At 51.5% G+C, this 24,914-nt stretch overlaps 1 protein-coding gene across 1 annotated transcript in view; it reads left to right on the top strand.

Annotated features, from left to right (window-relative positions):
* LOC132590929 (mitochondrial disaggregase-like) overlaps nucleotides 1–23,369 on the top strand; it is a 137,564-nt gene extending 114,195 nt beyond the window's left edge. Inside the window, exons 8-12 of the mRNA XM_060263842.1 lie at nucleotides 2,725–2,769; nucleotides 6,736–6,897; nucleotides 15,843–15,999; nucleotides 20,978–21,051; nucleotides 23,160–23,369. Coding sequence (XP_060119825.1) covers nucleotides 2,725–2,769; nucleotides 6,736–6,897; nucleotides 15,843–15,999; nucleotides 20,978–21,051; nucleotides 23,160–23,369 — 648 coding nt within the window. The remainder of the gene's footprint in view (nucleotides 1–2,724; nucleotides 2,770–6,735; nucleotides 6,898–15,842; nucleotides 16,000–20,977; nucleotides 21,052–23,159) is intronic.
* Nucleotides 23,370–24,914: the final 1,545 nt, after the last annotated feature.

The raw sequence follows: 24,914 nt of genomic DNA, 5'->3' as shown, positions 1-24,914 counted from the left end.
CACTGTATGAGGCAGGAGGCTGGACGAGATGGACCCTCCCTGGTCTGATCCAGCAGGGCTCTTCTGATGCTCTTCTCAGGGGAAGGCCTCGGCCTCTCTGCCCTGTTGTTGGCCCTCCAGAGGAACTGGTTGGCCGCTGTGTGAGACAGGAGGCTGGACTAGATGGACCATTGGTCTGATCCATCAAGGCTCTTGCCCCCCAGTCACCAAGAAGATAGAGCATCACTACCCCAGATATAAGAGAAGCCATGTTGAATCAGGCCAGTGGCCCCTCCAGTCCAACACTCTGTGTCACATAAGAACATAAGAGAAGCCCTGTTGAATCAGGCCAGTGGCCCCTCCAGTCCAACACTCTGTGTCACATAAGAAGATAAGAGAAGCCCTGTTGGATCAGGCCAGTGGCCCCTAAAGTCCAGCACTCTGTGTCACATAAGAAGATAAGAGAAGCCCTGTTGGATCAGGCCAGTGGCCCCTCCAGTCCAACACTCTGTGTCACATAAGAACATAAGAGAAGCCCTGTTGGATCAGGCCAGTGGCCCCTCCAGTCCAACACTCTGTGTCACATAAGAACATAAGAGAAGCCATGTTGGATCAGGCCAGTGGCCCCTCCAGTCCAACACTCTGTGTCACATAAGAACATAAGAGAAGCCCTGTTGGATCAGGCCAGTGGCCCCTCCAGTCCAACACTCTGTCTCACATAAGAACATAAGAGAAGCCCTGTTGGATCAGGCCAGTGGCCCCTCCAGTCCAACACTCTGTGTCACATAAGAACATAAGAGAAGCCATGTTGGATCAGGCCAGTGGCCCCTCCAGTCCAACACTCTGTGTCACATAAGAACATAAGAGAAGCCATGTTGGATCAGGCCAGTGGCCCCTCCAGTCCAACACTCTGTGTCACATAAGAACATAAGAGAAGCCCTGTTGGATCAGGCCAGTGGCCCCTCCAGTCCAACACTCTGTGTCACGTAAGAACATAAGAGAAGCCCTGTTGGAACAGGCCAGTGGCCCCTCCAGTCCAACACTCTGTGTCACATAAGAACATAGGAGAAGCCATGTTGGATCAGTCCAGTGGCCCCTCCAGTCCAACACTCTGTGTTACATAAGAACATAAGAGAAGCCCTGCTGGATCAGGCCAGTGGCCCCTCCAGTCCAACACTCTGTGTCACATAAGAACATAAAAGAAGCCCTGTTGGATCAGGCCACTGGCCCCTCCAGTCCCACACTCTGTGTCACATAAGAACATAAGAGAAGCCCTGTTGGATCAGTCCAGTGGCCCCTCCAGTCCAACACTCTGTGTCACATAAGAACATAAGAGAAGCCCTGTTGGATCAGGCCAGTGGCCTATCCAGTCCAACACTCTGTGTCACATAAGAACATAAGAGAAGCCATGTTGGGTCAGGCCAGTGGCCCATCCAGTCCAACACTCTGTGTCACATAAGAACATAAGAGAAGCCATGTTGGATCAGTCCAGTGGCCCCTCCAGTCCCACACTGTGTGTCACATAAGAACATAAGAGAAGCCATGTTGGATCAGTCCAGTGGCCCCTCCAGTCCCACACTCTGTGTCACATAAGAACATAAGAGAAGCCCTGTTGGATCAGGCCAGTGGCCTATCCAGTCCAACACTCTGTGTCACATAAGAACATAAGAGAAGCCATGTTGGGTCAGGCCAGTGGCCCATCCAGTCCAACACTCTGTGTCACATAAGAACATAAGAGAAGCCATGCTGGATCAGGCCAGTGGCCCATCCAGTCCCACACTCTGTGTCACATAAGAACATAAGAGAAGCCCTGTTGGATCAGGCCAGTGGCCCATCCAGTCCCACATTCTGTGTCACATAAGAACATAAGAGAAGCCATGTTGGATCAGTCCAGTGGCCCCTCCAGTCCCACATTCTGTGTCACATAAGAACATAAGAGAAGCCATGTTGGGTCAGGCCAGTGGCCCATCCAGTCCAACACTCTGTGTCACATAAGAACATAAGAGAAGCCCTGTTGGATCAGGCCAATGGCCCCTCCAGTCCAACACTCTGTGTCACACTGGGGCCAAAAAACCCAGATGCTATCAGGAGGTTCACCAGTGGGGCCAGGACACTAGTAACCCTCCCACTGTTGCCCCTCCCAAGCACCCAGAATACAGAGCATCACTGCCCCAGACAGAGAGTTCCAACAATACGCTGTTGCTAATAGCCACTGATGGACCTCTGCTCCATATGTTGACCCAATCCACTCTTGAAGCTGGCTATGCTGGCAGCCGCCACCACCTCCTGTGGCAGTGAGTTCCACGTGTTCATCCCCCTTTGGGTGAAGAAGGACTTCCTTTTATCAGCTCTAACCCGACTGCTCAGCAATTTCATTGAGTGCCCACGAGTTCTCGTATTGTGAGAAAGGGAGAAAAGTCCTTCTTTCTTTACCTTCTCTATCCATCAGAAGTATCCCTGCCCCAGACAGTTGCACCTGTATCTTCCGTCTAATAGCTGCTGATGGAGCTCTGCTCCAGATGTTTGGGAGGATATCAGTTCTCGGAGTTGCCATAAGTCAGAAGTGAGAGTGACACTCACACACACACACACCCAGCTGGGCCCACGCCACTGAAAGGGACCCTGGGGACAGCCAGTGCCAGTGGAGCATTCTCGATCAGGATGCCGGGGCAGCTGCAGCGCCTTACTGAGTTCACAGTTTGTAGAGGGGCTGCTGCTAAATAGTTGTTCTCCTTTGTCCCCCAGGGCTTCATCCGACTGGACATGTCCGAGTTTCAGGAGAGGCACGAGGTGAGTTTCGGAGTCTCTGCTTCCCTTTTGCATTTTACCTAAGGCTAGAATGTTTTAAAGGAAGGATAAGAGTGAGAAAAAAGCAAAAAATAGATTCCGTGGAGCAGCGTTGTAATCCGGAATTCTGGAGCGGTTCTGGCGGTGGGGTCTCTGCTCAGCTCTGCGCTCTTGGCGACGCCCACCGTTCCCTTCTGCACCTGTGTGTTGGGGATGTTAGGCTCGCCAGCCCCCAGTTGGGAAACACTAGAAATAAACCACTGCGTTTTTATGTTGCAAATAAATGCTTAAGCAATTCCTTTCATAACGATGCGATTATATTATCATCATTACAAACCCAGATTCATTAAATGTCCATAGAGCAATCAAAAAGTTATTTCACACCACTCTTGTAAGGTAGTACTTTCAAAATCAGAACGTTATTTCACGTCACTCTGATAGAATCATAGAGTTGGAAGGGGCCTCTAGGGTCATCTGGTCCAACCCCTGCACAATGCAGGAAACTCACAAACACCTCCCCCTAAATTCACAGGATCTTCATTGCTACCAGATGGCCATCTGGCCTCTGTTGAAAAACCTCCAAGGAAGGAGAATCACAGAGTTGGAAGGGCCCTCCAGGGTCATCTAGTCCAACCCCCTGCACAGTGCAGGAGACTCACAAACACCTCCCCCTAAATTCACAGGATCCTCATTGCTGTCAGATGGCCCTCTAGCCTCTGTTGAAAACCCCCCAAGGAAGGAGAGCCCACCACCTCCCGAGGAGGAAGCCTGTTCCACTGAGGAACCGCTCTAACGGTCAGGAAGTTCTTCCTAATGTCAAGCTGGAAACGCTTTTGATTTAATTTCAACTCATTGGTTCTGATCCTACTTTCCGGGGCCACAGAAACTCTTGCAAGATAGCCCTTTCCAGTCCACTGTCTCAGTTCTCCTTTGCTTGAAAGACACAGACAGCACCACGCTTGTGTGTGATTCCTCCTGTGGGTGGCAGACCGAAGTCTTACAGGTGAGGCGGCGACAGTGGACCGTAGAGGACTACCTTACAAGAGCGGTGTGAAATAACATCCTGATCTTGAAAGCACTACCTTACAAGAGTGGTGTGAAATAAGTTTTTTATTTTTCTATGGACGTTTAATGAATTTTGGTTTGTGGTGATAATAATATAATTGCATCCTTATGAAAGGAATTGCTGAAGCGTTTAAATATTTGCAACATAAAACCACAGTGGTTTATTTCTAGTATTTGCTAATCAGTACACTGCAGTTTCCGATTTGCCCCATCTCCAGGGGGCGGGCGGGGGATCCCCCGGTTTGGAGGCCTTCCACCCACTTTAGGTTTTCAGAAAGTGGGGGTAGAGGGAAATGTCTTTTGGACACTCCGTTATTCCCTATGGAGACTGGGTATGAAGGAGAGTTGATCTGTGGGTATCTGGGGCTCTGTTGGGGCTGTTTTTGTGGTAGAGGCACCAAATTTCCAGCATAGCATCCAGTGCCCCTCCTCAAAAGACCCTCCAAGTTTCAAAAAGATTGGACTATGGGGTCCAGTTCCATGAGCCCCCAAAAGAAGGTGCCCCTATCCATTATTTCCAATGGAAGGAAGGCATTTAAAAGGTGAGCTTGGCAACTCTACTTTGGCAAGACCAGGCCTTGAATTCAGCAGGAACTCACAGGAGCACAGCTCCTGAACCTCCCTCGTCCATTGAATAGGAGGTGCAGCTGCATAACAATCCCTGGATTAGGAGAGCAGGCAGCCAGCCAGCCACCAGGGGCTTTGCCACGCCCCCAGCAGCCCTCATTAACCCTTGGAGAAGCACACGCCATCCTTTCTCCACATCTTATGTGATTTGGGGTGGTGGGTGGCTTGCTGGCCTTTTGACTGGGTGGGGAGCCAAAGAGAGCCCCAGGTGAGTGAGGCCTGCTTGGGCTGCCTGGATTTCTAGCCAGCCCAAGCAGGTCACGCTTGCCCGGGGCTCTCCTTTCTTGCGTCAGGTTGCTTTTGGCTGCGGGGGGGGGGGGGGGGCAGCATATGCTAACAAGATATGCTAATGAGCTTCACTGCACATTTTTCTACAAAATGACCCCTGGGTATTTGTGTGTAAAGTGGTGTTCCATTACAGCTGTCTTAAGTCAGTAGGACCAGAACCAGTGGGTTGAAATTAAATAAGGGCATCCAGCTCAACATTAGGAAGAACTTCTTGACCGTTAGAGCGGTTCCTTGCTGGAACAGGCTTTCTCGAGAGGTGGTGGGCTCTCCTTCCTTGGAGGTTTTTCAACAGAGGCTAGATGGCCATCTGACAGCAATGAGGATCCTGTGAATTTAGGGGGAGGTGTTTGTGAGTTTCCTGCATTGTGCAGGGGATTGGACTAGATTACCCTGGAGGTCCCTTCCAACTCTAGGATTCCTGACTGTTAGAGCAATTCCTCAGTGGAAAAGGCTTCCTCAGGAGATGGTGGGCTCTCCTTCCTTGGAGGTTTTTAAACAGAGGCTGGATGGCCATCTGACAGCAATGAAGATCCTGTGAATTTAGGGGGAATTTATTTGTGAATTTCCTGCATTGTGCAGGTGGTTGGACTAGATGACCCTGGAGGTTCCTTCCAACTCTAGGATTCTAGGAGAGCCAGTTTGGTGTAGTGGTTAAGTGTGCGGACCCTTATCTGGGAGAACCGGGTTTGATTCCCCACTCCTCCACTTGCACCTGCTAGCATGGCCTTGGGTCAGCCATAGCTCTGGCAGAGGTTGTCCTTGAAAGGGCAGCTGCTGTGAGAGCCCTCTCCAGCCCCACCCACCTCACAGGGTGTCTGTTGTGGGGGAGGAAGGTAAAGGAGATTGTGAGCCGCTCTGAGACTCTTCGGAGTGGAGGGCGGGATATAAATCCAATATCTTCTTCATCTTCATATCTTCTTCTATGATTCTCCTTTAGAGGTTTTTCAACAGAGGCTAGATGGCCATCTGACAGCAATGAGGTTCCTGTGAATTTAGGGGGAAGTGTTTGTGAGTTTCCTGCAGGGGGATGGACTAGATGACCCTAGAGACTAGATGACCATAGCAAAACAGCAGGCACAGAAGAGTTAGAGTGGTTCCTCAGTGGAACAGGCTTCCTCCTTGGGAGGTGGTGGGCTCTCCTTCCTTGGAGGTTTTTCAACAGAGGCTAGAGGGCCACCTGACAGCAATGAAGATCCTGTGAATTTAGGGGGAGGTGTTTGTGAGTTTAGAGCGATTCCTCAGTGGAACAGGCTTCCTCCTTGGGAGGTGGTGGGCTCTCCTTCCTTGGAGGTTTTTCAACAGAGGCTGGATGGCCACCTGGCAGAAATGCTGATCCGGCAAACTTAAAAAGGTAAAGGTAGTCCCCTGTGCAAGCACTGGGTTGTTACTGACCAGTGGGGTTATGTCAAATCACAATGTTTTCTTGGGAGACCGTTTGTTACGGGGTGGTTTGCCATTGCCATGCTTCACCCACTCAGGGCTCTCCTTTCTTGCATTGAGTGGCTTTTGGCTGGTTGGGGGGGCAGCATATGCGAATGAGCTATGCTCATGAGCTCCGCCACCTGTTTTTCTACTAAACGATCCCTGCTCCAAATGCAAGGAAAGCAGCGCTCTTGCAGCCTCCTCACCCGGCCGTGTTTTCTGTGCCAGGGGAAGCAGGCAGCAGCGTGGTCTCCAGGAGGTGGCAACCAGCCCAGAGCAGCAGGGGGGAGGGAAGGAACTCCCGTCCCGGCTCCCCCAGGCATGAGTCATGCCAGAGCGGCCTTCGAGAGCCGTGCTCTGTTTGTTCTCTTCCCGTCTGCTTTCCCTCCCTTCCTGTGAAGTCTTGTGAGCCCAACCAGGCCTCGCTTGCCTGGGGCTCTCCTTTCTTGCATCAGGTTGCTTTTGGCTGGGGGGGGTATGCTAATGAGTTATGCTAATGAGCCCCACCACCTATTTTCCTACAAAATGACCCCTGGGTAAGACATCTGTTACCTCTTCCTCCTTTAGGTCGCCAAGTTTATTGGCTCCCCACCAGGCTACGTTGGCCACGAGGAAGGCGGGCAGCTCACGAAGAAACTCAAGCAGTGCCCCAACGCGGTCGTCCTCTTTGACGAAGTGGACAAGGCCCACCCGGACGTCCTCACCATCATGCTACAGCTCTTTGACGAAGTAAGGTCCCCGGCAGGGCGGGGCTTGTTCTGGGAGTCGCCATGGCAACCGTCAACTCTCGGCATCTCAGCCCCAAAACAGCCTCCGTCTGCAGGGAATTCAAGTGTGCTTGAACCACGCTAGTGTCTGATAAACCCCCTCGCCCTTGTCCTGCAGAATCAACTCTCACTGAAATGAATCCTGTGAATTTAGGATCCTGTGAATGTAGGGGGAGGTGTTTGTGAGTTTCCTGCATTATGCAGGGGGTTGGACTAGATGACCCTGGAGGTCCCCCCTTTCAACTCTAGGATTCTATGATTCTCCTTTGGAAGTTTTTCAACAGAGGCTAGATGGCCATCTGACAGCAATGAAGATCCTGTGGATTTAGGGGGAGGCGTTTGTGAGTTTCCTGCATTGTGCAGGGGGTTGGACTAGATGACCCTGGAGGTCCCTTCCAACTCTAGGATTCTGTGATTCTCCTTTGGAGGTTCTTCAACAGAGGCTAGATGGCCATCTGACAGCAATGCAGATCCTGTGAATTTAGGGGGAGGCATTTGTGAGTTTCCTGCATTGTGTAGGGGGTTGACTAGATGACCCTGGAGGTCCCTTCCAACTCTAGGATTCTGTGATTCTCCTTTGGAGGTTCTTCAACAGAGGCTAGATGGCCATCTGACAGCAATGAAGATCCTGTGAATTTAGGGGGAGGCATTTGTGAGTTTCCTGCATTGTGCAGGGGGTTGGACTAGATTACCTTGGAGGTCCCTTCCAACTCTGTGATTCTAGGATTCTGTGAAAAGGTTTTGGGATGACAAAATGGAGTTTCCTTCCCCTCTTTGACTGAAACAAAGTTTTTATTTTCATTATTATGTAGGAGGTAATGGGATACGGCAGGGAAAGGGGATATTATAATCAGAAAAGGGAGCCCCGTGGCGCAGAGAACTTAACTGCAGCACTGCAGTCCTAAGCTCTGCTCACAAATTACGGTAAGTTTGATTACGGCAGAAGCTGAGTTCAGGTAGCCATCACAAGGCTGACTCAGCCTTCCATCCTTCCGAGGTCAGTAAAATGAGGACCCAGCTTGCTGGGGGGTAAAGTGGAGCTGACCGGGGAAGGCAATGGCAAACCACCCCGTAACAAAAAGTCTGCCAAGAAAATGTCCCGATGTTGATGTCACCCCATGGGTCAGTAATGACCCAGTGCTTGCACAGGGGACTACCTTTTTATAATCAGCAGATCATTTATCATCAACAGCTATCACACTTTGTCTTTGTTGAGGATACAATTCTGATATTTAATACTTATCACAAAAGTGTATCTTTTCCACTTAATTTCTTAACAGGAATTTCAAGTATTTCAAAGTTACACACATAATTATTTTTTCTTAAAATGTACCCCGCAAAGTACTGACTTGGTATTATTCAGTGTATAGATCCTTCTCCTTTTTCAGTTCACTTCTATCTCCCATCAGATGGCAGGGTGGAGGTAAAGGGGCAAGGGTCTTCACCTCGAGACGTCCCAGTTAAGAACATAAGAGAAGCCATGTTGGGTCAGGCCAGTGGCCCATCCAGTCCAACACTCTGTGTCACACAGTGACCAAAAAACTTAGGTGCCATCAGGAGGTCCATAAGAAGATAAGAACATAAGAGAAGCTATGTTGAATCAGGCCAGTGGCCCATCCAGTCCAACACTCTGTGTCATACAGCAGCCAAAAAACCCCAGGTGCCATCAGGAGGTCCATAAGAAGATAAGAACATAAGAGAAGCCATGTTGGATCAGGCCAGTGGTCCATCCAGTCCAACATCTGTGTCACACAGTGACCAAAAAACCCAGGTGCCATCAGGAGGTCCATAAGAAGATAAGAGAAGCTATATTGAATCAGGCCAGTGGCCCATCTAGTCCAACACTCTGTCACTCAGGGGGCCAAAAAACCCAGGTGCCATCAGGAGGTCCATCAGTGGGGCTAGAAGCCCTCCCACTGTGCCCCCCCAAAACACCAATAATGCAGAGCATCACTGCCCCAGAGAGTTCCATCTATACACTTGGCTAATAGCCACTGATGGACCTCTGCTCCAGATGTTTATCCAATCCCCTCTTAAAGCTGGCTATGCTTGCAGCCGCCGCCACCTCCTGTGGCAGTGAATTCCACATGTTAATCATTCTTTGGGTTATCCATTCTGGCTTGACTGCTCAGCCACTGAGTGCCCACAAGTTCCCGAGGCAGATTGTAAGAAGTAGGGCAGGATGGGATAAGCCAGTGGGTGGCTATTTCTCACATGCCCACAGTAATGCCAATTGCCCCTTTTGGATCAGGAAGGAATTTTCCTCCAGGTGAGATAGGCGCGGGATCCTGGAAGTTTTTTCCCTTCCTTTGGACATATTTGTGAATTTCCTGCATTGTGTCGAGGGTTGGACTAGATGACCCTTGGGGGATCTCTTCCAGCTCTAGGTTTCTGAATAGTTGGTTTTTCAGGGATGCAGCTGCAAAAGCTAGAACCTTAATATCGTTAAGGACAAAACCCAGGAGAGTCGCTGGCTCTTAACAGAAATTAGAGTTGGATTGTCAAGTCCCCAGCAGTTCAATGATCAGAGACAGTCCATTGCAAGAATAGCTGTTTATTGATACATGACAGGTCAGAGCAAGACGGTCCTTGCGAAAACTGGCTGTGGAGGGCAGCTGCCCTCTACTTATAGTTCAAGATTAAACCGTTACACCTTCAAACCTAAGGCGCAAAGCGAGCAATCCCTCCCCCCATAGTTCTTTCCCAGGCCCCTTGCAGGTGCAAGCCTAATCAGACAGAGACAGCCTTGGCCATCTCTGAGACTAGGCAGAAGGAATGCTTCACTTGTTACACAGAGATAGGAGCAGTGCAAAGCAGAGACCGTGGAAAGTGAAAGTACTCCTGGGCTGATGCCAAGAGTCTCTCTTGACAGATTAGCATAGAAACCGAATCTTCAAAGTGGAATACTGTGTGCAGTTCTGGTCGCCGCACCTCAAAAAGGATATTATAGCATTGGAGAAAGTCCAGAGAAGGGCAACTAGAATGATTAAAGGGCTGGAGCACTTTCCCTATGAAGAAAGGTTGAAACGCTTGGGATTCTTTAGCTCGGAGAAACGTCGACTGCGGGGTGACATGAGAGAGGTTTACAAGATAATACATGGGATGGAGAGGGTAGAGAAAGAGGTACTTTTCTCCCTTTCTCACAATACAAGAACTCGTGGGCATTCGATGAAATTGCTGAGCAGACAGGTTAAAACGGATAAAAGGAAGTCCTTCTTCACCCAAATGGTGATTAACATGTGGAATTCACTGCCACAGGAGGTGGTGGTGGCCACAAGTATGGCCATCTTCAAGAGGGGTTTAGATAAAAATATGGAGCAGAGGTCCATCAGTGGCTAAGAGGCCCAAGTTCTCCTACCTTGCTTTACCTAACAGGCTAATGAGGTCATTTTACATGTGTTCCTTTGTGGGACTTTTTTGCAATTGTCTGTTTCTGCTAACAGCAGGGAGGGGTTTGTTGGGGGAACACTGAAACCTTCCTTTGGGGGTCTGGAAATTCTTCCCCACCCCCCTTCTTATTCAGACACTTCAGGGGGTCCTGCGTGACCATGAGGGCTAGCGACTTGAACTCTTTTAAAGAGAAAGGGAAAAAAAAGAAACTGAAGCATCTTGAGTTGTGAATTCTGGGCAGAATGCACCCCAAAGAAGGCCACTTTATTTCCCATGGCGTCAGCTTAGAACGGATAAAAGGAAGTCCTTCTTCACCCAAAGAGTGATTAACACCTGGAATTCACTGCCACAGGAGGTGGTGGCGGCTGCAAGCATAGCCAGCTTCAAGAGGGGATTGGATCAACATCTGGAGCAGAGGTCCATCAGTTGCTATTAGCCATAGCGTGTTGTTGGAACTAATTCTCTGTCTGGGGCAAGTGATGCTCTATATTCTTGGTGTTGCAGGGGGGGCAACAGTGGGAGGACTTCTGGTGTCCTGGCCCCACTGGTGGACACTGTGTGACACAGATTGTTGGACTGGATGGGCCATTGGCCTGATCCAACATGGCTTCTCTCATATTCTTATGTCCGGGGCAGTGATGCTTTGTATTCTTGGTGCTTGGGGGGCAAGAGTGGGTAGGCTTCTAGACTTTTCTCCCTTTCTCACAATATGAGAACTCGTGGGCATTCAATGAAATTGCTGTGCAGTCGGGTTAGAACGAATAAAAGGAAGTTCTTCATTCATTCAAAGGGTGATTAACACGTGGGATTCACTGCCACAGAAGGTGGCAGCGGCTACAAGCATAGCCAGCTTCAAGAGGGGACTGGATAAGCATATGGAGCAGAGGTGCATCAGTGGCTGTTAGCCACAGCGTATTGTTGGAACTCTCTGTCTGGGGCAGTGATGCTCTGTGCTCTTGGTGCTGGGGGGGAGGGCAACAGTGGGAGGACTTCTAGTGTCCTGGCCCCACAGGTGGAGCTCCTGATGGCACCTGTTTTTTTTGGCCACTGTGTGACAGAGTGTTGGACTGGATGGGCCATTGGCCTGATCCAACATGGCTTCTCTTATGTTTTTTGTCTGGGGCAGTGATGCTCTGTATTCTTGGTGCTTGGGGGGGGGCACAGTGGGAGGGCTTCTAGTGTCTTGGCCCCACCGATGGACCTCCTGATGGCACCTGAGGTTTTTTGGCCACTGTGTGACATAAGAGTGTTGGACTGGATGGGCCATTGACCTGATCCAACATGGCTTCTCTTATGTTCTTATCTTCTTATGGACCTCCTGATGGCACCTGGGGGTTTTTTGGCCACTGTGTGACAGAGTGTTGGACAGGATGGGCCATTGGCCTGATCCAACAGGGCTTCTCTTATGTTCTTATGTGACACAGAGTGTTGGACAGGATGGGCCATTGGCCTGATCCAACAGGGCTTCTCTTATGTTCTTATGTGACATAGAGTGTTGGACTGGAGGGGCCACTGGCCTGATCCAACAAGGCTTCTCTTATGTTCTTATGTGACACAGAGTGTTGGACTGGATGGGCCATTGGCCTGATCCAACAGGGCTTCTCTTATGTTCTTATGTGACACAGAGTGTTGGACAGGATGGGCCATTGGCCTGATCCAACATGGCTTCTCTTATGTTCTTATGTCTGGGGTAGAGATGCTCTGCATTCTTGGTGCTTGGGAGGGGCAACAGTAGGAGGGCTTTTAGTGTCCTGGCTTCAGTGGTGGACCTCCTGATGGCACCTGGGCTTTTTGGCCATTGTGTGACACAGAGTGTTGTACAGGATGGGCCATTGGCCTGATCCAACATGGCTTCTCTTATGTTCTTACACATTCGCTGTGAAAGTTTGATTCCAGTCCAATAACCCCCGGGAGACCAACAAGATTTTAGGGGTCTGCACTTTTGAGAGTCAGCGCTCTTAGGGCAAGGGGATCAAATTGTTTGGGAAAGGCTATTCATTCGTGCGGAGGGGAAAGGCAGTTTAATAGACCGTCAGGGAAACAGCCGTGGGCTATAAACACGCCGAGATTGGTACGGTGGGATTGTTGTGGCTGCACAGTCAAGAGCCGAGCTTGTAGCCGCTTCTAGTTCTGCACAGATTGCGTTAAGCGGAGGGGAGGGGGGGCAGGCTCTCCGGCCGGCACAGGAGAGCCGTTTGCAGCGTTCCGAACACTCATCTCCTCTGCCACGAGGGCGCCTCCAAGAAGACAGAAATAATAACCTTTGCTGGGAGGGGGGGGGGAGAAGAAAGAAAGCACAAACTGCAAGCCCCCCCCCCCATCTCATCTTCCACCCCACATTGGCCAGAGCAGGCATTGCCAGCAGAAGAGCACAAATCCATGCCGGGTACTTGGGATTATTGTTTCGGCAATTGCCAGGGCAGGAATTGATTTCACATTTAGCGGCTGCCACAGTGATCTATGCAAGAAGGGGGAAAGAAGACACCCTGCGTTATTAATCCTTGGGAAAAAAAGAAAAACTCGCAAACATTCCAGCTGGATGTGTGTCCCCCCCCCCACTATGCGTGGAGAACTGAGGGATTTGTAACCTACCCTTTGTCCTAAGAGGTCTTGGTGGCCATACACCAATTGCTCTTGTTCCAATGCAGGATGGCCCTGGGAACTGAGATATAGTTCTCTGCATTTAACCTTCTGCCGTCAGAATCCTGGCCGCGGATGCACAAAACCCTTCACCTTTTCCACAAGTCTTCCTTTCTCATTCTTGAGAGCCAGTTTGGTGTAGAAGAAGAATTGCAGATTTATACTCTGCCCTTCTCTCTGAATCAGAGACTCAGAGTGGCTTACAATCGCCTATGTCTTCTCCCCCCACAACAGACACCCTGTGAGGGTGGGTGGGGCTGAGAGAGCTCTCACAGCAGCTGCCCTTTCAAGGACAACTCCTGCAAGAGCTATGGCTGACCCAAGGCCATTCCAGCAGCTGCAAGTGGAGAACACGACCAAAGATTTATACCCCGCCCTTCTCTCTGAATCAGAGACTCAGAGCGGCTTACAATCTCCTATATCTTCTCCCCCCACAACAGACACCCTGTGAGGTGGGTGGGACTGAGAGGGTTCTCACAGCAGCTGCCCTTTCAAAGACAACTCCTGAGATAGCTATGACTGACCCAAGGCCATTCCAGCAGGTGCAATTGGAGGAGTGGGGAATCAAACCCGGTTCTCCCAGATAAGAGTCCACGCACTGAACCACTACACCAAACTGGCTGTACACCACTACACCAAACTGTAGTGGTGAAGTGGACGGACTCTTTTCTGGGAGAACCGGGTTTGATTCCCCACTCCTGCACTTGCAGCTGCTGGAATGGCCTTGGGTCAGCCATAGCTCTCGCAGAGCTGTCCTTGAAAGGGCAGCTTCTGTCAGAGCTCTCTCAGCCCCACCTACCTCACAGGGTGTCTGTTGTGGGGTGGGTGGGGGAAGAAGGTAAAGGAGATTGTGACCTCTCTCACATTCAGAGTATAGTATATCTTCTTCTTCTTGTTGTCATTATTGTCACTCACAGAGAGCCAGTTCGGGGTGGTGGTTAATAGCAGTGGTAGAGCATCTGCTTGGCATCCAGAAGGCTGTGGGTTCAATCCCCAGCATCTCCAGCTAAAAAGACTAGGCAGGAGGTGATGCAAGAAGACCTCTCTCTGCCCGAGACCCTGGAGAGCTGCTGCCAGACTTAGTAGACATGACTAACTGTGAAGAACCAGTGGTCTGATTCAGTATAAGGCAGCTTCAGGGCTTTTTCCTTTTATAGCAAGAACTCCTTTGCACATTAGGCCACACCTCTCTTGATGCATGCAATCCTCCAGGAGCTTACAAGGCTCTTCTTACAGGGCCTAGTGCCAGATCCAGGAGGATTGGCTGCAGCGAGGGGTGTGTGGCCTAATATGCAAAGGAGCCCCGAACAGCTTCTGGGAGGAGCTCTTCACCTTGTTGGGTAGAGGCAGGCCTCAGATTCAGCAGCGGCTCACAGGGACCCAGCTGCTGAACCTCTCTGAGGGTTCCCCCTCCTCCTCCCCACCTCCCTTGTCCATTGAATAGCAGGTGCAGCTGCATAACAATCTCTGGATTAGGAAAGCAGGCAGCCAGCCGGCCCCCAGAGGATTTGCCACGCCCCCAGCAGCCCTCATTAACCCCTGGAGAAGCCCACCCCACCCTTTCTCCACTTCTGATGTGATTTTGGCCGGCAGATGGCTTGCTGGCCTTTTGACTGGGGGGCAGTGGCCCAGGAGAGCCCCAGGCGAGCGAGGCCTGCTTGGGCTGGCTGGATCTTTAGCCAGCCCAAGCAGGCCTCGCTCGCCCGGGGCTCTCCTTTCTCGCGTTCGGGTTTGCTTTCGACTGGGGGAGCGGCGGCATATGCTAATTAGTTATGCTAATGAGCTCCACTGCCTGTTTTTCTACAAAACGACCCCTGGGTAGAGGAGAGTTCTTCCCTGGCAACTGCTTCCTGACCCTCGAGGGAGACAATCCCAGGATTAAATTTAGGACTTTCTGTGTGGAAAGCAGGGGCTTTCCCGTGCTAGTAAATACAGCTGTAGTGAAAAAACGGGGACGTTGAGCAGCAGCAGAAGAAGAATTGCAGATTTATACCCCGCCCTTTTCTCTGAATCAGAGACTCAGAGCAGTTCACAATCTCCTATATCTTCTCCCCCCTCAACAGACACCCTGTGAGGTGGGTAGGGCTGAGAGGGCTCTCACAGCAGCTGTCCTTTCAAGGACAGAGTCTCAGAGCAGCCTAGAATCTCCTTTACCTTCCCCCCCCCCTCAACAGACACCCTGGGAGATGGGTGGGGCTGGAGAGGGCTCTCACAGCAGCTGCCCTTTCAAGGGCAACCTCTGCCAGAGCTCTGGCTGACCCAAGGCCATTCCAGCAGGTGCAAGTGGAGGAGTGGAGAATCAAACCCGGTTCTTCCAGATAAGAGAGCTCTGGTGACCCAAGGCCATTCCAGCAGCTGCAAGTGGAGGAGTGGGGAATCAAACCCGGTTCTCCAAGATAAGAGACCTCTGGCTGACCCAAGGCCATTCCAGCAGCTGCAAGTGGAGGAGTGGGGAATCCAACCCGGTTCTCCCAGATAAGAGAGCTATGGCTGACCCAAGGCCATTCCAGCAGGTGCAAGTGGAGGAGTGGGGAATCCAACCCGGTTCTCCCAGATAAGAGAGCTCTGGCTGACCCAAGGCCATTCCAGCAGCTGCAAGTGGAGGAGTGGGGAATCAAACCCGGTTCTCCCAGATAAGAGAGCTCTGGCTGACCCAAGGCCATTCCAGCAGGTGCAAGTGGAGGAGTGGGGAATCAAACCCGGTTCTCCCAGATAAGAGAGCTCTGGCTGACCCAAGGCCATTCCAGCAGGTGCACGACAGCAAACTGGCTCTAGAGGAAACCTGAAAGCTCTAGAGGAAACCTGAAAGTAGGAAAAGGTTTTCCTGCAGTTCCTTCCCCCTCCCAAGCCATCCTGTTTTGTTCTTGTCTGTCAAAGGGCCGGCTGACGGACGGGAAAGGGAAGACCATCGACTGCAAGGACGCCATCTTCATCATGACCTCCAACGTGGCCAGCGACGAGATCGCCCAGCATGCCTTGCAGCTGAGGCAGGAGACCCTGGAGCTGAGCCGGAAGAGGATCGCGGAAAATCTGGGTACTGCTCCCCCACCCCCGCACCGGTCAGCTCTTGGCACTGCTGGCAAAACAACTGCCCTGCATGGCTCAGGCTGGCTCGTTTCAACCGGTGGCCAGCTGCATACTCCCAAGCAGGCTGGGAGGAGAGCAGGGGGGCTTGCTCCTTGTGCCTCATCTCCCGCACCTGGTAGTCACAGGTAGACTGTCCCTGACTGTGGAGGTTCCTTTTAGTCTCACAGAAGTTCCCACTCTTGAAATCTTGCATGGGGAAACGTATAGGGCAGGGGTGGCCAATGGTAGTTCTCCAGATGTTTTTTTGCCTACAACTCCCATCAGCCCCAATCATTGGCCGTGCTGGCTGGGGCTGATGGGAGTTGTAGGCAAAAAACATCTAGAGAGCTACCATTGGCCACCCGTGGTATAGGGATATAAAATTGTGCATGGGATAGATTTTTTAGTTTAGTTTATTTGTAATTTGTATCCCGCCCTTCCCACCAGGTGGCTCAGGGCGGCTTACAGCATATAAAATCTAACATAAGACTATAAAAATTAAACATAAAAATTTAAACATTTCACAGTTTACATAGTTAAAATTTAAACATTTCACACAGTTTATATAATTAAAACATTAAAAAACATACAGCAATCTTACAAAAACTACACTCAGTTTCAAGTTTCAAGTGCCGGTTAGTTGTAAGCCAGCCGGAAGAGGACTGTCTTACAGGCCCTGCAGAAATGAGCAAGATCCCGCAGGGCCCTTACCTTTTCCAGCAGCTGGTTCCACCAAGAAGGGGCCATTACGGAGAAGGCCCTATCCCTTGTAGATTTCAGAGAGAGAGAAATAGTTGGCAAAGGCCCTTTCCGCACTTCCTTTACCATGGTCTCCTCTAAGCAGTTCTGCGCTAAATTCAAATTCAACCTTTTTATTTCGAGTACCGTCCTTCCCCCCTCCACCACCACCCCCCATTCTGCATTATGTTATCTCCAGGGCTTTTTTGGTAGAAAAAGCCCAGCAGGAACTCATTTACATATTAGGTCACACCTGATATCACCATTGTTTCACATGAGTTGGGTTTTTTTTTTAAAGAAAAGGCTCAGCAGGAATTCATTTGCATATTAGGCCACACCTCCTGATATCACCATTGTTTCACATGAGTTGGGGTTTTTTTAAAAAAGAGAAGGCTCAGCAGGAATTCATTTGCATATTAGGCCACACCTGACATCACCATTGTTTCACACAGGTTTTTTGTAGAAGAGGCCCAGTGGGAACTCATTTGCATATCAGGCCACCCCCCCTGACCCCATGCCAGCCAGAACTGCATTCCTGTGCATTCCTGCTCAAAAAAAGCCCAAATTATCTCTCTTCGGCTGCCAACCTGGTTTCAGCCCGCTGTTTCGCCAGATTTTTTTGGAGCTATTTTACCGTGGACTTCATCACCTCGAACCTAACGCTGGGGAAAAAACCCTGAATGAATGGCAAGTGCGGAAAGGGCCAAAAAGAACTTTTTCTCCCTCTCCCGAAATAACTCGAACTCCAGGGCATCCAGTGAAGCGGACGGGGCAGTAGGTTCAGGATGGGCCAAAGGAAATACCTCTTTACGCAAAGAGTGATTAAAAGGTGGGATTGGCTGCCAGAGGATGTCGTGACGGCCAAAGGATGAAAAAGAATTCAAGGGGGATTAAACAGATTCATGAAGGATAAGTCTATCAGTGGCCATGAACCATGGTGGGTGAAAGGAACCTCCCCATCCAGAGGCAATTAGCCTCTGAATTCGAGTTCCCAGAGGCAACATTAGGAGAAGGCCTCGGCTTCTCTGCCTTATTGAGCCAGTTTTGTATAGTGGTGGAGAGCACAGACTCTTATCTGGGAGAACCGGGCTTGATTCCCCACTCCTCCACTTGCACGTTGGAATGGCCTTGGGTCAGTCATAGCTCTGGCAGAGGTTGTCCTTGAAAGGGCAGCTGCTGGGAGAGCCCTCTCAGCCCCACCCACCTCACAGGGTGTCTGTTGTGGGGGGAGAAGATATAGGAGATTATAAGCCACTCTGAGTCTCTGATTCGGAGAAAAGGGTGGGATATAAATCTGCAGTCTTCTTCCACTTGCAGCTGCTGGAATGGCCTTGGGTCAGCCATAGCTCTCGCAAAAGTTGTCCTTGAAAGGGAAGCTGCTGTGAGAGCTCTCTCAGCCCCACCCAGCTCACAGGGTGTCTTTTGTGGGGGATGAAGATATAGGACAGTGATGGCTAACCTTTTCAGCTTGGTGTGTCGAAAATCGGGAAAAAGTGTAGTCTTCCTCGGGTCGTGTGTCACTTCAACCACACTCACCAAATGAGGGGGCCGCAGGAGAACCAGGCACAAAGGATCCAGTGCGCGGTCTGCAGCCTAGGTCAGACTACGGTTGCCAAGTCCAATTCAAGAAATATCTGGGGGCTTTGGGGGCGGAGCCAGGAGACTTTGGGGGTGGAGCCAGGAGACATTGGGGTGGAGCCAGGAACAAGGGTGTGACAAGCATAATTGAACTCCAAGGGAGTTCTGGCCATCCCATTTAAAGGGACAGCACACCTTTTAAAATGCCTTCCTTCCATAGGAAATAATGAAGGATATGGGCGCCATCTTTTGGGGCTCATAGAATTGGACCCCCTGGTCCAATCGTTTTGAAACTTGGGGGGGGGGGTATTTTGGGGAGAGGGGGATCCCCTGCCCCCACCTGGGGATTGGTAACCCTGCGGGAAAGGGTGTATCTTTTTTTCTTCCCGCCTTTTCTCCTCCAGCGCTTGCCAAGGGAAGCCAAGGGGGGCGACCCAATGCTCCCCTCCCCTTGCTCTTTTGCAACCCACACACAGCCCCCATCGCCCACCCCCTTCCTCCTCTTCCAAGCTGAAAAGGGCAGCTTGTCCTTTAAATCTGAAACCCCGCATCCGGCAGGCGGCCATAAGAAAGAGCGAGAGAGCAAAGTGAGAAAGATCATGTTGGTTGCAAAAAAAAAAACCCAGGACCGGGTGGAGAAGGAGGAGGAGGGGGGGGGCAGCCCCACAATAGGCCCCAGAGCGACGCCCCCTCGGGCATTGCACCCCACACACACTGCTGCAATGCCATCTCTGCCTCCCCCCCCCAGCCGCTCCATGCAAACAAACGGAAGAAAACACGCCTGCCTTGCTCCTGCATTTGCAAAGCCCCGGCATTGCAAAGGCGCGACCCGCCGAGGAGGGCACTTCTTCCCCCCCCCCTGCCTCTTTTTTTGCAATGCTCTTTTTTTCTTTCTTGCTGTACCCACCTATTTCCTCAGGCCCCGGGGAGGGCGGGAAAAGGGGGTTGCAAAGCTCGGCCCTGTTGCGAGGAGGAGGAGGCGCGTTTGGCTGCCTCTGCTTTGGGTGGGGGACGGGTTGCGCCAGGAGGCTGTCTCCTCCCACCCCCAGGTCAAGGCGAGGCACTGGCAGCGTCGGCCAACCTTCCCTCCCACCCTCAACCTTCCCTCCCACCCCCACCCCCGGCCTGGAGCCGGAGAAAGAGGCGGCGGCGGCGACCCACTGCGCTGCTGCCGCCTCTTCTCGCCTTCACCTTAGCAGCTGCTGCTCCTCCGAGACGGGCTCAGCAGCCTCCGAAGGACTCGCGGCTTGCCACGCTCCTTGGTTTCCGGTGTGTCAGCCAAATTGCCTCGCGTGTCATAGGTTCGCCATCATGGATATAGGAGATTGTAAGCTGCTCTGAGTCTCTGATTCAGAGAGAAGAGCAGGGTATAAATCTGCAGTCTTCTTCTTCCACTTGCAGCTGTTGAAATGGCCTTGGGTCAGGCATACCTCTCGCAAGAGTTGTCTGTGAAAGGGCAGCTTCTGTCAGAGCTCTCTCAGCCTCACCCACCTGTTGTGAGGGGAGAAGATATAGGAGATCGTAAGCCGCTCTGAGTTTCTGATTCAGAGAGAAGGGCGGGGTATAAATCTGCAGTCTTCTTCTTCCACTTGCACCTGCTGGAATGGCCTTGGGTCAGCCATAGCAGGAGTTGTCCTGGAAAGGGCAGCTTATGGGAGAGCTCTCTCAGCCCCACCCGCCTCACAGATTGTAAGCCGCTCTGAGTCTCTGATTCAGAGAGAAGAGCAGGGTATAAATCTGCAGTCTTCTTCTTCCACTTGCAGCTGTTGAAATGGCCTTGGGTCAGCCATAGCTCTCGCAAGAGTTGTCCGTGAAAGGGCAGCTTCTGCCAGAGCTCTCTCAGCCTCACCCACCTGTTGTGAGGGGAGAAGATATAGGAGATTGTAAGCCGCTCTGAGTTTCTGATTCAGAGAGAAGGGCGGGGTATAAATCTGCAGTCTTCTTCTTCCACTTGCACCTGCTGGAATGGCCTTGGGTCAGCCATAGCAGGAGTTGTCCTGGAAAGGGCAGCTTATGGGAGAGCTCTCTCAGCCCCACCCGCCTCACAGATTGTAAGCCGCTCTGAGTCTCTGATTCAGAGAGAAGAGCAGGGTATAAATCTGCAGTCTTCTTCTTCCACTTGCAGCTGTTGAAATGGCCTTGGGTCAGCCATAGCTCTTGCAAGAGTTGTCTGTGAAAGGGCAGCTTCTGTCAGAGCCCTCTCAGCCCCACCCACCTCACAGGGTGTCTGTTGTGGGGGGAGAAGATATAGGAGATTGTAAGCTGTTCTGAGTCTCTGATTCAGAGAGAAGGGCGGGGTATAAATCTGCAGTCATCTTATTATTATTATTATTAATATTATTACTGTGGACCCACCAGTAGAACTGGTGAGCCAGCCACTGTGTGAGTCAGGTCCCTCAAGGTCAGCCTTGTCCACTCAGACCAGCAGCAGCTCTCCAGGGTCTCAGGCAGAGAGATCTTTCCTATCCCCTCCTGCCTGGCCCTTTTTAAGTGGAGGTGCCGGGGATTGAACCTGGGACCTTCTGCGTGCCGAGCAGAGCCTCGTCCGCTGAGCCACAGTCCCTCCCCCTTCCTGTGCCAGGGGCCGTGTGGGCTGCTGCCCATGAGCCGTCTCCTGCCCTGCCTTTCAGATGATGTCCAGATGTCCGACAAGATCACAATCTCCAAGCAGTTCAAGGAGAACGTCATTCGCCCCATCTTGAAGGTACGGAAGGTTCTGTCGATCACCTCCCCGCCTACCTTCTGGCTCCCGGAAGGCGAGGAACTGGTGTTCGTTTCCAACCAGTCCGCTTTGGGGGAGTAGCCTGAATGAATGGGAGAGCCTCTGCAGATGGAGTTTGGGTTTGAATGGGGAGGGAACTCCAGTTTTGTCCCAAGCAAGCTGCCGGGATGGAAAAAAACTCTTGCATCTTGCCACGGGCAAATCAAGGTGAGTCTTGGGAGAGCTCAGAAATGCAGCCTGCCAGAGACACGCCCGCTTGTTTGGTGTAGCCACTTTGGTGTAGTGGTTGAGTGTGCAGACTCTTATTTGGGAGAACCAGGTTTGATTCCCCACTCCTCCACTTACAGCTGCTGGGATGGCCTTGGGTCAGCCATAGCTGTCGCAAGAGTTGTCCTTGAAAGGGCAGCTTCTGTCAGAGCTCTCTCAGCCCCACCTACCTCACAGGGTGTCTCTTGTGGGGGGAGGAAGATATAGGAGATTGTAAGCTGCTCTCTGATTCAGAGAGAAGGGCAGGGTATAAATCTGCAGACTTCTTCTTCCAGGGGGAATTTTTTCCCCAGCTAGGAGAGCATTCAAAGTCGCAGGAGCCCTGGCAGGAAACAAAATTGGCAACCTCCCCACTCCCCCCCCCAGGTCCTCCACGCACACACTTTCCTTAGATGTTTCCTAAGGCAGATTTGCTCCATTGAAACTGGATGACAAAGGAAGTGCATTGCTAATTAGGCCTTTAAATCCTCTTGAGTGAAAGTGTTTGTGGTGAAAATGCAACAGAGTTGTCCTTGAAAGAGCAGCTTCTGTCGGAGCTCTCTCAGCCCCAACTACCTCCCAGGGTGTCTGTTGTGGGGGGAGAAGATATAGGAGATAGTAAGCCGCTGTGAGTCTCTGATTCAAAGAGAAGGGTGAGGTATAAATCTGCAGTCTTCTTCTTCCACTTGCACCTGCTGGAATGGCCTTGGATCAGCCATAGCAGAGTTGTCCTTGAAAGGGCAGCTTATGGGAGAGCTCTCTCAGCCCCACCCGCCTCACAGGGTGTCTGTTGTGGGGGGAGAAGGGAAAGGAGATTGTGAGCTGCTCTAACTGGGACGGGCCAGGCGAGCCTGATCTCGGAAGCTAAGGAGAGCCAGCCCTGGTCGGTTCTTAGATGAGGGACCAGCAAGGACATCCAGGGTTGCTACGCAGAGGAAGGCAAAGGCAAAGGACCTTCTGCAGGCCATCGGATGCTGTTCCGCTGAGCCACAGTCCCTCTCTCCTTATGAACACCATAAAAGGCCAGCTTTCCGCGACAGTAAGAGAGAAATTCTAGCAAGGTTTCCTTGAGAGAGAGTAAGAGCCAGTCTGGTGTAGTGCTTAAGTGCACGGATTCTTATCTGGGAGAACCGGGTTTGATTCCCCACTCCTCCCCTTGCAGCTGCTGGAATGGCCTTGGGGTCAGCCAGAGCTATCGCATGAGTTGTCCTTGAAAGGGCAGGTTCTGTCAGAGCTCTCTCAGCCCCACCCACCTCACAGGATGTCTGTTGTTGCTGGGGGGGGGGGGGAGGTAAAGGAGATTGTGAGCCGCTCTGAGACTCTTGAGATTGAGAGTATAGGGTGGGATATAAATCCAGTATCATTTCCTTCTACTAGGAAATAAGCTGACCAGTTGTGCTCTTTCCATCTGCTTGCCCTGGTTTGAATTTGTCTACCAAGAACAGTGGTTCCCGGCCCCCTTTCCCAGCCTCTGTCCTTTTCCACTTTGGTGTAGTGGTTAAGTGTGTGGACTCTTATCTGGGAGAGCCAGGTTTGATTCCCCACTCCTCCACTTGCACCTGCTGGAATGGCCTTGTGTCAGCCAGAGCTCTCTTATCTGGGAGAACCGGGTTTGATTCCCCACTCCTCCACTTGCAACTGCTGGAATGTCCTTGGGTCAGCCACAGCTCTGGCAGAGGTTGTCCTTGAAAGGGCAGCTGCTGTGAGAGCCCTCTCAGCCCCATCCACCTCACAGGGTGTCTGTTGTGGGGGAGGAATGTAAAGGAGATTGTGAGCCGCTCTGAGACTCTTCGGAGTGGAGGGCGGGATATAAATCTAATATCTTCTTCTCCCCCCCCCCACAGGCTCACTTCCGAAGGGACGAATTCCTCGGCAGGATCAACGAAATCGTCTACTTCCTCCCCTTCTGCCACTCGGAGCTCATCCAGCTGGTCAACAAGGAGCTCAGCTTCTGGGCAAAGAGGGTCAGTGAAGCAGGAGCCCCCAAGGGTGGGCGTCACTTTGTGCATGAGCTCAGCGGCCAGCAGTTGCAGAAGAGGCCACCTCCCTGCTAGGGAACAGGAGGAAAGAGGCTGGAAAGGAAACAGCCAGTATTATCGTAGAATCACAGAGTTGGAAGGTGCCCTAGAGACCATCTTAGAACATAAGAGAAGCCATGTTGGATCAGGCCAGTGGCCCCTCCAGTCCAACACTCTGTGTCACATAAGAACATCAGAGAAGCCATGTTGGATCAGGCCAGTGGCCCCTCCAGTCCAACACTCTGTGTCACATAAGAACATAAGAGAAGCCCTGTTGGATCAGGCCAATGGCCCATCCAGTCCAACACTCTGTGTCACATAAGAACATCAGAGAAGCCATGTTGGATCAGGCCAATGGCCCATCCAGTCCAACACTCTGTGTCACATAAGAACATCAGAGAAGCCATGTTGGATCAGGCCAGTGGCCCTTCCAGTCCAACACTCTGTGTCACATAAGACATCAGAGAAGCCATGTTGGATCAGGCCAGTGGGCCCTCCAGTTCAACACTCTGTGTCACATAAGAACATAAGAGAAGCCCTGTTGGATCAGGCCAATGGCCCATCCAGTCCAACACTCTGTGTCACATAAGAACATAAGAGAAGCCATGTTGGATCAGGCCAATGGCCCATCCAGTCCCAACACTCTGTGTCACATAAGAACATAAGAGAAGCCATGTTGGATCAGGCCAGTGGGCCCATCCAGTCCAACACTCTGTGTCACATAAGAGAAGCCATGTTGGATCAGGCCAATGGCCCATCCAGTCCAACACTCTGTGTAACATAAGAACATAAGAGAAGCCCTGTTGGATCAGGCCAATGGCCCCTCCATTCCAACACTCTGTGTCACATAAGACCATAAGAGAAGCCCTGTTGGATCAGGCCAGTGGCCCCTCCAGTCCAACACTCTGTGTCACATAAGAACATAAGAGAAGCCCTTTTGGATCAGGACAGTGGGCCCTCCAGTCCAACACTCTGTGTCACATAAGACCATAAGAGAAGCCCTGTTGGATCAGGCCAGTGGCCCCTCCAGTCCAACACTCTGTGTCACATAAGAACATAAGAGAAGCCCTGTTGGATCAGGCCAGTGGCCCCTCCATTCCAACACTCTGTGTCACAGAAGAACATAAGAGAAGCCGTGTTGGATCAGGCCAGAAGCCCCTCCAGTCCAACACTCTGTGTCACAGAAGAACATAAGAGAAGCCCTGTTGGATCAGGCCAGTGGCCCCTCCAGTCCAACACTCTGTGTCACATAAGAACATAAGAGAAGCCCTGTTGGATCAGGCCGGTGGCCCCTCCAGTCCAACACTCTGTGTCACATAAGAACATCAGAGAAGCCATGTTGGATCAGGCCAGTGGCCCCTCCAGTCCAACACTCTGTGTCACATAAGAACATCAGAGAAGCCATGTTGGATCAGGCCAGTGGCCCCTCCAGTCCAACACTCTGTGTCCACATAAGAACATCAGAGAAGCCATGTTGGATCAGGCCAGTGGCCCCTTCAGTCCAACACTCTGTGTCACAGAAGAACATAAGAGAAGCCCTGCTGGATCAGGCCAGTGGCCCCTCCAGTCCAACACTCTGTG

The sequence above is a fragment of the Heteronotia binoei genome, unplaced genomic scaffold, assembly GCF_032191835.1.
Source record: "Heteronotia binoei isolate CCM8104 ecotype False Entrance Well unplaced genomic scaffold, APGP_CSIRO_Hbin_v1 ptg001192l, whole genome shotgun sequence".
Lineage (NCBI taxonomy): Eukaryota > Metazoa > Chordata > Lepidosauria > Squamata > Gekkonidae > Heteronotia > Heteronotia binoei.
Note: the sequence above shows the minus strand (reverse complement) of the source record. Positions and strands in the feature narration are given on the sequence as shown.